The following is a 15,174-nucleotide window of genomic DNA, read 5'->3' as shown; positions in this document are numbered from 1 at the left end:
CTGCCTGGGAACTAGAGCTGTACAGGTCATTACATGGCTATTTCAAACTAATATCCCTAAAAAGAGAGAGTGAATAGAAATACCTTGAAAGTTCTTCAGAGTGCTTGTACAGCATTTTATTGAACCTGTTGTGCATTCTTTTAGTCTGTCTATTAATGTAAAATGCTTCCAACCAGATGGTTCTGTTGGTGAGAAGGGATTCTTTTTGTGTTTGTTGCTCATGATAGAGTCAGTTATTTTATTAAACAGTGAGCTGTAAGAAGTAGTGTGGAAAATTGATGATGTGTGTCTTAATATGGTAAAATATAAAAAAGGCTAGAATGATTCTAATTCCAGCTGTTTCATTTGAGCATTTAAGAAAGAATCAAGTAATGAGTATTTAATTCAAACAATCTTTTTAAAATCCAAAATAAAGTACATTTTACTAATGGGTGCCTTCAGAATATTCACGCTTTCAATTTTTAATCTGGTACCTTATTTCTTAATACCGCTTTATTAAATATAATTGCCATGGCTTGAAAAACAGTGCTGGTTTCCTTTTTGTCTCCTGTTCTGCTTTGCAAATCAATAACATACCTGTTGTAGGGTTTTATGGTTTGCACGAATCAGATTTGGACAAAGTCTTTCAGCTGCCAACAACCACCTTCATAGGAGGAAATGAGAACAGTCTGTCCTTGCGAGAGATCATCAAGCGCCTGGAGGTCAGTGGGACGTGATTTCGTGTTTGCATTTGGAATGCTCTCATTCAGACCAAAGGGAACTTTTTCCAGGTGTCAGTCACAAAACCCCCTTATCGTTTGCCAGTTACTAACAGAGCATGTAAAGGATTCCAACAGCATTAAAAATAACCTTTGTACTCTTTCTAGAGGTTGCAGTACCACTGGTGCAATTAGCTGGATATTGGAAAGACGTAGATTGAGTGTAGAAGAGGTGAATATGGTAGAATATTAATGCCAGCCCTTGTTCTGGAAAGAACTGATATCATTTAAAAGGAGAAGAGCCTTTAGAAATTGTCTTTGAAGTGCTGTAACACAGATAAATCACCTGTGTTCACAGTGTTCAGGACATTCAGGGGGTGCTTTCAGATCCTTTACTTGAGGAAAAACATGAAGGCTGGGTACCAAATTCATGAAAGCCCAGCTGTAACTTGTAGGCTGTGATGGTCCTTGTTTTCCATCCCCAGTCTTTTTTCTAGAGTTTCATTATCTGACAGGTGACATGCTTTATGCCACAGGAAGTCATCAAAGCTAGAATAATTCAAAGAAAAACTAATTTAAAGGAATAAATATAATTAGAGGCGAACTCCAAATAGCAAAGCAGCAAATAGGAATGGCAATGAATTTGTAGGCTGCTGAGTGAATCATTGCTGGATATTCCCAGTTGCTTGACTTTTATGTTGGCTTAGCTGAGGCATGGTAAATTGTTAAACCACATTATCTTTGTTGTGCATTTGAGCTCTATATTTGGTTGGGATTTTTTGTTTGTTTTTGCACTTCTAGCTTATCTGTGTAGCAATAATTCTTAAAATTGTAATGTGCAAATAAAAGGACAAAATCAATTGCAAAATATAGAACCCTTAAGGAACTGATTTGTGTTAAGGAGAAATAACCCTCTTCTTTCCTCTTGTCTCTAGAGCTTTGGATTTATTTTTTTTGAATAGAGGTTAACATTCAACTCCTTAAAGGCAGTAGAGAGCACATACTATGTTGAGAGTAGTTTTGTCTCAAACTCATAGTAGATCTTACTTCTGTTGACTTGTATTTTGGAAATACTTTTTCTAGTGAAATACTCTTTTTAAAGTAAGAAAAATAAAATATAAAAATGAACAAGGAGATAAAATTACTGCTGAGTCTTTGCATTTCTCCCTGTCCTTTCTCTGCTCTCAGCTGCTTGGATCTTTTTTCACATTTGCAGGTTTCTGAAACTTGACAGTTACCAGATAATTTGCCTTAGATTTCATAGCTGTCTTCTCACTGTCTTTATTTCTTGGTTTAAGGTTACATTAACAAAAGATGTGATAAAGTACACAAATTTTGATAAATTACTTGAAATCTGTGCTAGTGCATCTAAAGAAGAATCTACTATGCCTGTAAGAAAAGCACTGAGTTAGGTGAAATGTGCCAGTCAGTGTAATGCAGGTTTGTTGGCCTACAAAATTTTGAGATGTTACTTTGTAGAGAAAGCTTTGTGATACAAAACTAGATTCAGTAAAACAATTTATTCATTTATAGAATTACTTTGGGGGAGATGTTGTGAAACGGGTAGACAAGGTAGCTTTCAGGAGAGTAACAGAGGATATAATTTAAAAATATATTTGTTTCTTTGTGGCCCACTGGCTCCTAAAGCTTCTCTGTTGGTGTTTTCCCTCGCTAGCACACCTACTGCCAGCACATTGGCCTGGAGTTTATGTTCATCAACGATGTGGAGCAGTGCCAGTGGATCCGTCAGAAGTTTGAGACGCCGGGAGTTATGAAGTTCAGCAACGACGACAAGAGGACTTTGCTGGCAAGGCTGGTGCGCTCCATGAGGTACCCTGGGCTGGGCTGGGCTGGGCTCTGTGCCTGCTGCCTGGGAGCTGCTCATGTGGGGGGAACAGAGTCTGTGTTGTGACTTAGTATCCTGTTATTTAAAATGCATTTAGTGCCGTGCCTGGCAATGCTTTCATTGGCTTCAGGAGGTAAACTAGGAAAAAGTTGTTTCAACACACTAGTAATATACATTTGTGTTAAAGAAAATAAGTATCAGGACAATGTTGGTGTGTGATTTCAAGTCCTTTCTGCCCTTTTCATTTTGAGATGTGCCAAAATGTGTTGTGCTGTTGTTGCATGACCTGGCAGCAGCAGTTTTAGTATCTACAATAAAAGAAAGCACATTTGGAAATAGCTTATTGACTGCTCCCATTGTGGCTATCTGTGTGGAAATACTGTGATCCCAGAGAATGAATTATCCTCTTACCCCTGGAACAAGGCTTCTCAGACACAAGATTTATTTCAGTCCCTACAATCTGAAACAGTGTGTATGTCCTTTGTTAAACACAAGAGTCAGAGATCTGTAAAGGCACACTTTTTGGTTAAGATTCTATGTTTAAAGATCTAAAAATGAAGTGCTCACTGGAGGTGTCAAAAGATATTTTGCCAGGTGTTTTGTTTGCCAGTGTTATAATGTCTCATTAAAAGTTTCATTTAAACAGAAATAAAAATGACACTTCCTGTTCATGTGAGTATTATACTTGAGTAAGTTTGTTTAACAGGTGCTCAGTATGAACCATCTCCATTTATCCTAAGACAAGAATTTGTGCTTTTATTCCTGCCTAAGCTGTGGAAAGATCTGGGGTTTCTTGTGGCATGAAGGAGCCTAATGTTCATCTTGGCATCTTTGACAGTTCATCTGCCAAATTAACTGTCTGCTGAGCAGGGAAGAAAAAGGTTTTACAAAAATTCCTATCGAGCTATCTTTAGAGTGCTTTTCATTTTATTGTTTGAAAATTACCTAGGAAAAAAAGTCTGTTTTTGTGGAAAACTGGTTGTCCTCTTGAGATTTGTGGCTTTGTAAAGCAGGTTTTCATTGTTTTGCTCAAGACTGTTTTTAAAAATGATCATTCCAAGAACTACAGAGTTCAGGTACTTGAAACTGAATTTTAAAGTCGGATTTTAACCTTGTGGTTTTCACTGATAGGTTGTTGAAGAAATGGTCATTTTAAACTCCTCCTTATGTAAAATACTCATTGTATATTACTGAGCTACTTTGTCATGCATTAGGAAACATGTTAGACCCTGGTGTGGAGCCTGATCTGGTCAGGGTCAAACATTTTGAGATTAATCCCTTATAAGAGCAGCCAGTTTTCACCAGATGTTTTCCTCACTGGGTACTGAATGCATGCAGTGGCAGAGGCTGGGGCTCTGTGACCCCCAGTGGGACAGGCAAAGTGTGACTGTGGAATTCTGTAGCTCTGCACACTTAGTGGCACTTTGCCTCAAGTAATGAACTTGCTGCTTGTCCAGTACTGGCTGAGCTTGCTGCTGCAAAGAGGAAGCAGTCTGTGTGCACTGCTTTCCTTTGCCCTGTGGGACCTTCACATGGCACCCTGCTTTCCCTTTGTACAGAAACTGGCATAGCCCCCCAGACTTGCCTCAGGAATTCTGGCAGAATGGTCAGCTGAGGGTCTGGCTTGTTCTTAGATGGCTGGATTGATTATAAGGTATTGATGGGTGAGCTAGGAGAGATTCTGGCAACAATTCATATCACTGCCTTTAGGCCTTCAGTCTAAAGAGGGAAATGTCAGGATTCCAAGTGAGGAATAAGCTGAGTATTAATGAATTATGGCAGTGTTGTGAGGCGAGGCACTGCACAGATGATGTAACCAATACAGTTGCTTTCATGAAGATGTATTTTCTTTGCCTTTCCTATCTCCAAGCTTTACAATGTATAATCCTTTCAGTGTTTGTTAAAAGGTACTTTTTAACCACTCACATTGCCTCTGGCCCAAATGCATTAAGGAATGAAAGAGCTTAGAGCTGTCAGGGATTGACATCATTCTGTTGCTGAAGCTGAGGCACAGATCCCAGTGTCCTGCTTCTTGGCCCATTCCTAAGTGTTACATCACACAGTCTGAGGAGCCTTGCTGTTGAATGAGACCTATGGAATAGGTGTGTTTTCTACTCTGGTTTTGTTACAAGTATTAGAAAATACGGGTTCTCTATTTTTTTCAATTCATGGAAGAGACTTCTTTTCTGTCACTCTGCCTTCTCAGTGGTCAGATTTGTATACATGAGAACAGAGTTTAACTTGGGAAGTGAATTTTTTCTGAAGTAGGGACCCTTAATTGTTTCAAAGTCCTAGTAAATAGTTTTCAGATGGGGGAGAAAGAAGACTGAATTCACTCCTGTGTTTCCCTCCCCATGTGTGACTGAATTCCAGAGGTGTATAACTTGTATTCACAGATATTTTTAAACAATTTTATGTAGCTTTATTTGCTGTAAGATGATAAACAATTTGTATTTGCTACATTACCTTAGTGAAAATAATTTGTCTTGTTTTTTGTTTCTTTTTGGCAAAGATTTGAAGATTTCCTTGCTCGCAAGTGGTCTTCTGAAAAGAGATTTGGTTTGGAAGGATGTGAAGTAATGATTCCTGCACTTAAGACCATCATTGATAAATCCAGTGAAATGGGAATTGAATATGTTATAATGGGAATGCCTCATAGGTAATGCCAATGGAAACACCCCTAAAAGTGGGCTTACTGTGATGGGACCAGTTTTGGGTTCTAGAAATTTGTTTAAAAGGTTGATATTAGAGAAGCTGAGGTAGGAAGAGTCAGTCATAACAAGTGATGGGAACACAGAGCTGTAGCAAATGCCTGTGAGTAAGAGGCTTCAAAAGTAAATGACAGAGAAACTCTCCTCAGTGTACTTTGAAGCTGCAAGCAAATGTGGCAGCAGCCATGGTATCTCTGCCATTGCATAGAGTCTCTAGAACTGGGAAAGCTTGTGAGGTAGTTTGGAACTAACTTTTGCAGTCTGCCTTAACTAATTTATAATGGGATTATTTGAAAACTGCTAGATAGCTACAAAATTCACTTGGATAACAAGATGTTCTAAAATATCTGAGGGAATGCATTAGAGGAACTTTGTAATGGGAAGAAGGATTGAACCAAGGGTTTCAGGCTCAAAACTTTGAAGAGAACATTTGCATATTTCTGACAGGGTGGTTTGCAGATTTTGTAAGTTTTATGCTGTTGACTCTGTTAGCACCATGTTTGAGACATAACTGTGTTTGGAATTTTCTTAGAGGTCGGCTGAATGTGTTGGCTAATGTAATCAGAAAAGAGCTGGAGCAGATCTTCTGTCAGTTTGATCCCAAACTTGAAGCAGCTGATGAGGTAAGATGCTTTTTCATTAGATCTGTGTGGAGAGGTCAACATTCAAGATGGTTTTCAGTTGTTTTGGTCATGGTTACCTTGAAAACAGCATTATCAGCTGCAATGCCTTCTTTGCTAGTTTGAGGAACATGATTTGGTGAAATTCCTTAACAAATTTAAAAACTATAATTATAACATTAATATTAATTTAATAATAAAAAAATATAATACTTCTAACATGCAGAAGGTCTCTCAGGAGTGACTGTAGATAAATAAGTTCCATTTGGCAGAATTCATAACCTCTAAGCATCTCTTTGTTTTATATGAATGTATTAATATGCTGTAAGTATTTATCTAACATTTGATGACAACAGTAAGATAATAGAATAGGAACAGTGTTTCAGTTTAAAATTCTGGTGTCAAACCCATGGTGAACACTGATGTTCAGGTAACCAGATGCAGTTTTCAGGCTGAAGCACAAGTTTTAGGCCTAGTGAATCAGATGGAGCAGGTCTGAATGACATTCCTGAATTGTGATTATGTCTTTGTTGTTAGGGATCTGGGGATGTAAAATACCACCTGGGAATGTACCATGAGAGGATCAACCGAAAAACAAACAAGAAAATCACTCTGTCCCTCATGGCTAACCCTTCTCACTTGGAAGCAGTTGTTCCTGTTGTGCAAGGCAAAACAAAAGCTGAACAGTTTTATCGAGGAGATACAGCAGGGAAAAAGGTAAAGATTGTTTAATATACTAACTTGTAATGGTAGTTTCTCATGGTAATTCCAATAAAAATAGTTTGCCGGTAGTTTCATATCACTGAATCTTCCACTTCTCCTCGTTCAAAAGGGATATATCACCTGTTGAACCAGGTAAGGTTCCTGACATGAGACCTCAAGGGTAACTTTGGGAAGTAGGCTTAAAGCTTTATTTCCTTTGCAAGCTGAGAAAAGGCAGCAGAATGCTGAGAAATTTATGGCTTATTATAAAATTGCTGTTTTATTTTATAAACACTACAAAAATAAGGAGCCAAGAAATCCTGCTGAGAAGCTCAAATTGCAGTTTTCCTTTCTAATATATGTGTGGTATGTGTGTACAATTCTCCCTCTTAGGTTATGTCCATATTATTACACGGGGATGCTGCCTTTGCAGGACAAGGAGTGGTTTATGAGACATTTCATCTCAGTGACCTCCCATCCTACACCACAAATGGCACTATCCATGTTGTGGTCAACAACCAGGTAACAAGTACAGTCTTTTGCAATCAACTTCTCTGCTGAATATTTGCCCATCTATCTCTTTTTATTGTTTGTTATTAACTGGGCTCCTCTCCCCCTCTGGATATTAGAATGGTTGAGATGTTTCTGAAAATGATCCTAGTATCTAGCAGCTCTTGAGTGGATAATATTTTATCACCTGTGTGTATTCCATTCAATTTGTAGTACTTAATTGGATTAGGTTTGCTTTGGTTTTTAAGGGAGCAAAAAGAAGCTAGCTAGCCAAAATGAAAAGCTGATGCTGTTGCTGTGTGAATGGCTATTAAATGCAAACTTCAAAACAGAGTAGAGGGAGGTGGCCAAATGATTTTAATGGAAGTGTCTGGAAATTTTAGATTGGCTTCACCACAGACCCACGTATGGCCCGTTCCTCTCCGTACCCCACGGACGTTGCTCGCGTGGTCAATGCTCCCATTTTCCACGTGAATGCTGATGACCCTGAGGCAGTGGTGTACGTGTGCAGTGTAGCTGCAGAGTGGAGAAACACCTTCAACAAGGATGTGGTTGTTGACTTGGTAAGTCTTGGTTCCTTTACTTTTCTTTCTGTGCATTTTGTACTACTCTTTATTTTTTTGTGGCTTAGAAGGTCCAGTCAAGAAACATACTTGATTTTAAAGGCCTTTAGTTTCCTCATTTTAAAAAAAGCAAGGAACAAACAGGCCAACAAAAAGCCATGAATGTTTTTTGTACAATAAACCTATCAAAATCTCTGTAAAATGATGAAATGGAAATATTCCATTTTATATTTGTTCTTATCAACAGAAGCAATCTTTCCCTTTGTAGGTTTGTTACCGTAGGAGAGGGCACAATGAAATGGATGAGCCCATGTTCACCCAGCCTCTGATGTACAAGCAGATCCATAAGCAGGTGCCAGTGCTGAAGAAATATGCTGACAAACTGATTGCAGATGGGACTGTGACACTGCAGGAGTTTGAGGTACATGCCAGCAGAGTTAGAGGGAATCTAAGGAGTTGTAAGGAGAAAGTGACTGTTCCAACAGTCACTGTATGCTGCCTGCTTGAAAACTTCCTTACTGTGATATGTCTTTACCCTTTGCCAATTTGTGATTCAATTTGGCTTGGATTTTTGTGTAAAATACTATTGTTGTAACAAAAGGACTGGAAGTGCTCTGAAGTAAATTAAAATATATTGCTCACAAAAAATTGCTTCAGTTCTGAGGGGAGAAGGTGATTAAATGAGAACATTGGAAAATGGAAGCATTTGTCAGCTGTTCTCTATCTCTAGAACCTTGATTCAGCAACAAGACAGTATTTGAACACTCATGTTGATAGCTTCATATTGAAACCCTTGGGAGACTTGTGTCCAGCAATGATGAAATAGAATCAATTTAATCTTTTAGTTTTCTTGCAAGAATTCAACAAAGTTCAGAAATCATTTGAAGTATTCCAGAAGAGTGAAATGTAGAGTCTGGTATCTGTATTAAACTGGTTAGGTCTTTACCTTAATTTTTTTGAAAATGGGTGTTTAGAGTGCAGATGAAACCTTCTGAAGAACCTTGAAACATTCAAGGACCTTCTGAGAAGGTGTAGTGACGTGATATTGCAGATCAAGGAAATAAGCAGTATGTGTAGTTGCATTCTGTAAGAAGCATCACAGCTCATGCAGAAGTAGCTTTCCTAAATCATTTATTAAAAGAGAGTGCCAGTAGAGGCACCGTGGGGTTTGGTGACTGGATCTAGGATCCTGGATGGATGTTTGGCTGCACAGACTGAGCTCAACATTGCTGTTAATTCCTTTAAGATTAGCTAATAACTTCAGTGTGATTCTGGGTTGAAGCACAGGTATGGCAGAGGTGTTCTGCCTCTGTGGAACATGGCATTCTCTGTTGCCCTTGAGAGGTGTGGCCAGCAGGTTCTTTGCTACACTCTCCCAGACAGACTAAGTTTTTGGAAACTTCTTTTCCAAACTTTAGTGACTTTCATTGCCAGGAGTATGAGAGCTGGATGATTTTGATCTTAGAAGTATGACTATAAATTATATTTAGTATTTCATTTGTTGTCTCATTCAAGAGCAATGCTTGCAGCTTGAGCTCTTGGTACACTCCTCTGTAACACCTGTCCAATGAAATGATTTATTTAGAGTGATGTGTGTAAGCATGTTTCTAGAAGGCAGTTTGATGCTAGATAAAATTAATTTTATTTCTTTGTATTATTGTAACTAAATTTTCTCATGGAGTTAAATAGCTGGTATTGTCATGCTGAATGAGAGGTGTCATCTGTAAGATATGAGGGTGTTATATTTATCCATTTTAAAACTACAGGAAGAAATTGCAAAGTATGACAAAATATGTGAAGAAGCATATACTAGATCTAAGGATAATAAGATCCTTCATATCAAGCACTGGCTGGATTCACCTTGGCCTGGTAAGCAGTTTTCTTTTCACTTACTGTAGTGTTACCCGAATGTGCTTTTATTTTGAGTCCAAAATCTAGAATTTAAATAGATTTTATCAGACAAAATTCCTTTAAAATGGAATATGCGACCTTTGATTTGCCCCTGTTAATAGTAAATATAGCATTCTGTCAGATCAACTTAAAATAAATGCTTTTGTTAAAACATGTGCAAAGTAAGCTGTGACTTTGAAAAAGCCATTTTCCAGTTTAGCAGAGAAGTGGTTTGCCTGTACTGTTAACTGTCTGGGCTGTCAGGAAGAAGGAGTATGTCTCATGTTAGTTATTCATTTATTTATTTTTATTTGAGGGATTGAGGTGCCATATGCCTTTTATTGGCAGCCTCTGCCCACATAGCTGGACTTCACAGGGAGTGAAAGCAGAAATAAAATAGATCATTGTGCGCCTGTAAGATCAGCTTCTGTTGTCATGCAATCAAAATTACTGCTTCCCAGCAAAAGGGGAAGAACTAGGCTTAGTCTGCTGCTTAGCATGTCACTTGAGCTGTTGAGTAAGTTATAGGTAACGTCCCCATCTCCTAAGCAGTCCCTGAGCGTGTCCCCAACGTTGTCCTTGCAGGTTTCTTTAACCCGGACGGGGAGCCCAAGAGCATGTCCTGTCCCCCGACCGGCATCTCGGAGGAGCTGCTCACTCACATCGGCAACGTCGCCAGCTCAGTGCCCGTGGAGGACTTCAAAATACACTCGGGTCAGCTGAAGGCTCTGTGTCTCCTCCTAGCTCGGTGTCCTGCTCCACTTTTGTATTTCTGCACAGAAGTTGTTCTTGGGCCATTTCTCAAAGAGGAAAATGCCTGTGATGTTTTTTACTTTGACTCTTCCACTCCTTGGGGGAGGAGAATATGACATTTAAGTTCCTGCTGCTTGCTCTCAGCATAATATTCTTTCAGTATCACACCACTTCTGTTTCATACCTCATTAAAATAGATTTTCCTCTGAGGGAGGTAGAAATCTCTTTGCAACCTTAAGTTAATAACTTCTTTCATTCTTCAAGTCCTCGCTTTTTTCCCCAAAATGTCTTAGCTTTTGTTGTGAAAAGATTCAGTCCTCTCTTTGGCATCTATTACAGTAAGTGCCTGTGTCACTGGGGAGCCCCAGCACTGTGTCAGAGTTCTGAGATAGTTTTATTTTATGGGCAGGTTGAAATCTAGCAACTATTGGGAACAATAACCTGCTGATTCCATGGAGAAGCATGGACACCCTTTGTTTAGGAATCTTTTTGCTTTTGTTGACTTGTAGTATACATACTAAGGATAAGGAATAAAGAGATTTTTTTCTCTTTAAAATCTTTAAACAGAGAAAGCTAATCCTCTCTGGAGTTATCCATCAAAGAATAAAGTTTGTCTTCTGTAAATATTCTATGTGTTTCTGTTCCTTTGGGAAATGAAACACAAGTAATGATGGTTGGGCATTCCCCGTTATTAATTACAGGCTTGTTGAGCAGATACAATTAATGGATAAATTTAACTCTTCTACACATTTGTGCACTTCGTTGTGACACTGATAAATTAAAAACTGTAGTTGCCCAATAGAATTTAGTATTAGACATTCTATTTAAAAGGTAAATTGGTCTCTTGTTAGTAAGTTGATTAACCATTGACACTAGGGAACAGTTGCCAGTATATAAGGTAGATTTATGGTTCAAAACAATTATGGTATGCTAGGTTCTTTATGCAGTTTAAAAGGCTGTGAGAGAGAATTTTTGGAGAAACAGAAGGGAAGAGAAACAGAGATTCAATGTACTTTGTCCTTTCACTAGAATGAAAATGCTTATTATCATACAGTCTTGCAAAAAAAAGGGAAGATTATTTTTTTTAATCAAATGTTTAGTATATTCTAAAGGGAAAACTTTCAAGATTTTTTTTACTCAAAATGAAGCAATTTCAATGAGAGTTTTATGTGGAAAGAAAGAGGGATGTTTTTCTGTAAAATTGTGGATAGTAAGGAAAAGGAAATACAGGAAAATAACATATGGGACAGCTTACCAAAATCATCAGTGCAGATGTGAAAATAAGATGCTGTCAATTGCCAGTGAATACAGGAGATCTGTGGCCTCAAAGCTGGAAGCACTTGTGTGCAGCTGTGAAGTTTTGTTCCCTTTGGAAGTGACAGTGTTGTAACTTGTGTTTTGGCTCACGAGGTTATAAAATCTTCACTGAAAAGTCAATCCATTGGCAGCTGCTACAGTTTTTCTATTTATATGATATTCATAGTATTGATCAGTCCAGCCCGTTTCACTGTATAACATCTCCAGAAGTGCAATAAGACAAATGCCAAGAAAAAATGAGGAAAGGAAGGAAGACAAAAATTCAGAAACCAAGCTGCTATTTTCAATCTCTTATAAAAGAGTACTTGGTGTTGGAGATGTGAAAATAAATCTTGAGGAAGAAGAAATTCACCATGGGTCTTTGTTTTAGTTGTCCTCAGTAGTTTCTGACACAGTCAATGTTACCTCTTCAAACAGAGGGTATGAACATTACACAGCTGTTTGCTCGGGAGGCAAGTTGTTTTATTTTGCCAGCAGTTCAGTTCTAGTCAAACAGTTTGTAGACCTGATTTGGTATCTGTGCTTAGTCTAGGCAATGAGGAAGGAGAATGGTGAGTGCAATGTGAACAGAGAATCTCTCTGACATAGATCCATTCATTCCTGATCTCTGTTCCCATGCAGGACTCTCTCGGATTTTGAAAGCGCGCGCAGAGATGACGGAGAACAGGCTTGTTGACTGGGCCCTAGCAGAGTACATGGCTTTTGGCTCTGTCCTCAAAGAGGGGATCCACGTCCGACTGAGTGGCCAGGATGTGGAGAGAGGTACTTTCAGGTCAGTGCTGAGATAGCTCTTAAATGGTGTTAAAACTCTTGAAGTCCCACACTTAAAGAAACAGCTTGGCATTTGTTTAAAAAATATGGTCTTCTGCAGGGAGGGTGAAGGCATTTGTTTAAAAAATATGGTCTTCTGCAGGGAGGGTGAAATTGGGGCTCTTTCTTCAGCATTAATCTGAATGCTGTAGGTTCATGCAGTCAATAATAATCAAATTTCCTGTATATCTGTAAGCAGCATTTTAAAGTATAATATTTAAGCCAGAACAAGCATTTTTTAGACACTTTCTACCTTCTCTTGCTGAAAAGCAGAAATGGTATCTTTCCCTCTGCTTTCTAACAAGAAATGCAGTTGCATTCCATCTAATTGCTGGGAAGTAAGAGAGGATACTTGCTGCAGCAGATCCTGAGTCTCTTAAATTCCAGTAGTGGCTGCTTGGAGCTTGTGTACCCTGTGCACAAACATGTTGCCAGTTGGTGAGGCTTTTAAAGTGTACTGAGACTTTGAATGCCTGTGGGACTGTATGAAGGCAGGTCTCATCACTTGGTAAAATATGTACAGTTTGCTGCCTTACCTGATTCTCTGTAGAGTAAAATGTTAATGATGTATTTAATTGAAACCATTGAAGTAATGCCAATTCCTGGGGTAAATGCTGCACTGTGCTGCATTGTGAGTGCTTGTAGAAGCGAGAAATAAATTTTGGTGCCTGCCTTCTCTGGTATAGCATTGGCTAGAAGTTGGAAAGAACTGAATGTACTGTGCTGCGATAATAAAACAACACGATGGGGTGCTTTCACTATTTTGGAACTTCTAAAGTGATGTCTAGAAAATAGTTCTTTCCTTCAATATTCCATGTGATGGGTTCTTTTCTTCCTGTTTCAGTCCTCAACACTATCAATAGGTAGAAGCTAGATAAAGCTGCTGACAGAAGCACCAGACCCCTTCTTCTCTTGTTGATAACTGTTGAGGAAGGAGGGAAGGGGGTTGTCAGTAAATCTGACAATTGTAGGTGTGCAAATTGTATGTCTGTATATTTCTGGCTGGCCATCTGTGCTCATCTTAATCACCTCTTGCTAGGGAAACACAAAGCTTTGTACTCAAGAAGCTTAACAGCTAGGTCTTCTGTCACTGGCTTAATGATAAAATCAAAATTACAGTGGCAAAAATGATTTCTGCCAAACAGCTGCCTGGTGTGTGAATTTCCCCTTTATTCTCTACTTCCATCCCTGTGCTGCTCTTGAAGGGTTCAGTCTTTTTCTGGCTCTTCATTGTTGAGTTCTAGATACATTTGAGAGCTCTTTTGCTAGTATTCATTATAGCAAAGGGAAGTGCAAAAAGATTCAGACTTCAGTGTTGGCAGCTCTACAGCACACAGTATTGTTAGCAGTACAATAACTGGCCTGATGTTGGTGGTTGTAAAGCTGGACATGTTGCTGTGATTCACTCAGTCTGCTCAGAGAGTTAATGGATTGCAGCAATTACTTCAGTCATCTCTGTTTTGGTAGTATTCCTTGGTGCCCTATTCTAATGCTGATTAATGGTGTTCTAGAGAACAGTAAATGGTGCATGTGAGTGGAAATAGCAGGAAAGAGGATACAACTCCTTCAAGTTCCAATGCTGAAGATCACATTTTTTTTTCCAAAGACAAACAACAATTATTTCAAGGAAAATATTAGAATTTGTGAGGAAGGCAGAAGGAAATGTTTTTAATAACAATTTTGTTCCTTTGAATTTCTTTAATAATTCTATTTTATAGTAAAAACTTCCCCATTCTTTAGTATTTCTCCCAGTTCTACTAGCGATGAGGTATTTTCAGTTTCTGTGAGTGCTTGAGAAGCTGCAGTAGTCAGTAAAAGTCCGTGGTCAGTGAAAAGTCAGTCAGTAAAAGTCCTTACAGTGCAGCAATTGTATTTAGACATGTGATTGCATTTCCCATGGCTTCAACCAGACCAGGGTGTTGTGTGTAGCAGAGATGACCATGGTGCTTGGTTGCTTTCCAGACCACAATTTTGCTGCTTTAGCTTTGAAAATAGCTCTGTTAAAGCCCTAAATGATTCTTGGCTAATAAATCTCTTCCAACATCTCTTTGCAGCCACCGTCACCATGTGCTTCATGATCAAGATGTTGACAAGAGAATTTGTGTTCCCATGAACCACCTGTGGGAGCAGCAGGCCCCCTACACCGTGTGCAACAGCTCCCTCTCCGAGTACGGGGTCCTGGGTACGTCTCCATCTGCCCGGGGTTTGCTGGGGCTGCTGGACAGCAAGCAGAGCTCAGCAAGGACAAGAATGGGGGGAAAAAAGCTGTGAAATGGTCATGTATGAAATAGGTATCAAAGCTCTTCCTCTCAGGTTCTGCCATCCTTCAACAAGCATCCCCACATTTTACAGTTTTGGGATTCAGTTAAAAGCATCCATCTGCTATTGTTGATCTTGGCAGTGCTGGAATGTGCACCTGATGCTTTCTTAAGAGGAACTGACAAGAAAACCAGAGACACTTTGTCATAGACATATAAAAAAATCCATCCTGGCCTTATCTGAACTGCTATTCTGAATGTGCTATTTCAAGAAAACAAATTCTTTTTAGTGATAGCATTAATCATAGTGAATTATTTTACCTTCAGCCACAGAGAATGGATAACCTTACTCTGACATGATGAGGGTGGCAAGAGGAATGTGGAGCACAAAACAAATACATCTAATAATTTATCAAAAGTGTTACTGATTCTATAGATAATAAAATATTGTGCGAAGGAAGAACTTGAAACATTGTAGTAGATAAAGGTGGTAGTT

General features: G+C 38.9%; 1 protein-coding gene across 2 annotated transcripts in view; it reads left to right on the top strand.

Moving 5' to 3' along the window:
• The window catches only part of OGDHL (oxoglutarate dehydrogenase L), a 48,106-nt gene that overhangs the window by 17,973 nt on the left and 14,959 nt on the right, over positions 1-15,174 (top strand). For both annotated transcript variants that reach the window (XM_064716209.1, XM_064716210.1), the window contains exons 5-16: positions 586-701; positions 2,374-2,528; positions 5,057-5,203; positions 5,788-5,878; positions 6,413-6,592; positions 6,971-7,099; positions 7,471-7,650; positions 7,919-8,071; positions 9,417-9,519; positions 10,126-10,254; positions 12,232-12,382; positions 14,475-14,602. In XM_064716209.1, coding sequence (XP_064572279.1) covers positions 586-701; positions 2,374-2,528; positions 5,057-5,203; positions 5,788-5,878; positions 6,413-6,592; positions 6,971-7,099; positions 7,471-7,650; positions 7,919-8,071; positions 9,417-9,519; positions 10,126-10,254; positions 12,232-12,382; positions 14,475-14,602 — 1,662 coding nt within the window. The remainder of the gene's footprint in view (positions 1-585; positions 702-2,373; positions 2,529-5,056; positions 5,204-5,787; positions 5,879-6,412; positions 6,593-6,970; positions 7,100-7,470; positions 7,651-7,918; positions 8,072-9,416; positions 9,520-10,125; positions 10,255-12,231; positions 12,383-14,474; positions 14,603-15,174) is intronic.

Source organism: Zonotrichia leucophrys, chromosome 6 (genome assembly GCF_028769735.1).
Source record: "Zonotrichia leucophrys gambelii isolate GWCS_2022_RI chromosome 6, RI_Zleu_2.0, whole genome shotgun sequence".
In the NCBI taxonomy this organism is placed as follows: Eukaryota; Metazoa; Chordata; class Aves; order Passeriformes; family Passerellidae; genus Zonotrichia; species Zonotrichia leucophrys.
This window is presented reverse-complemented; position numbering and strand designations above follow the sequence as displayed.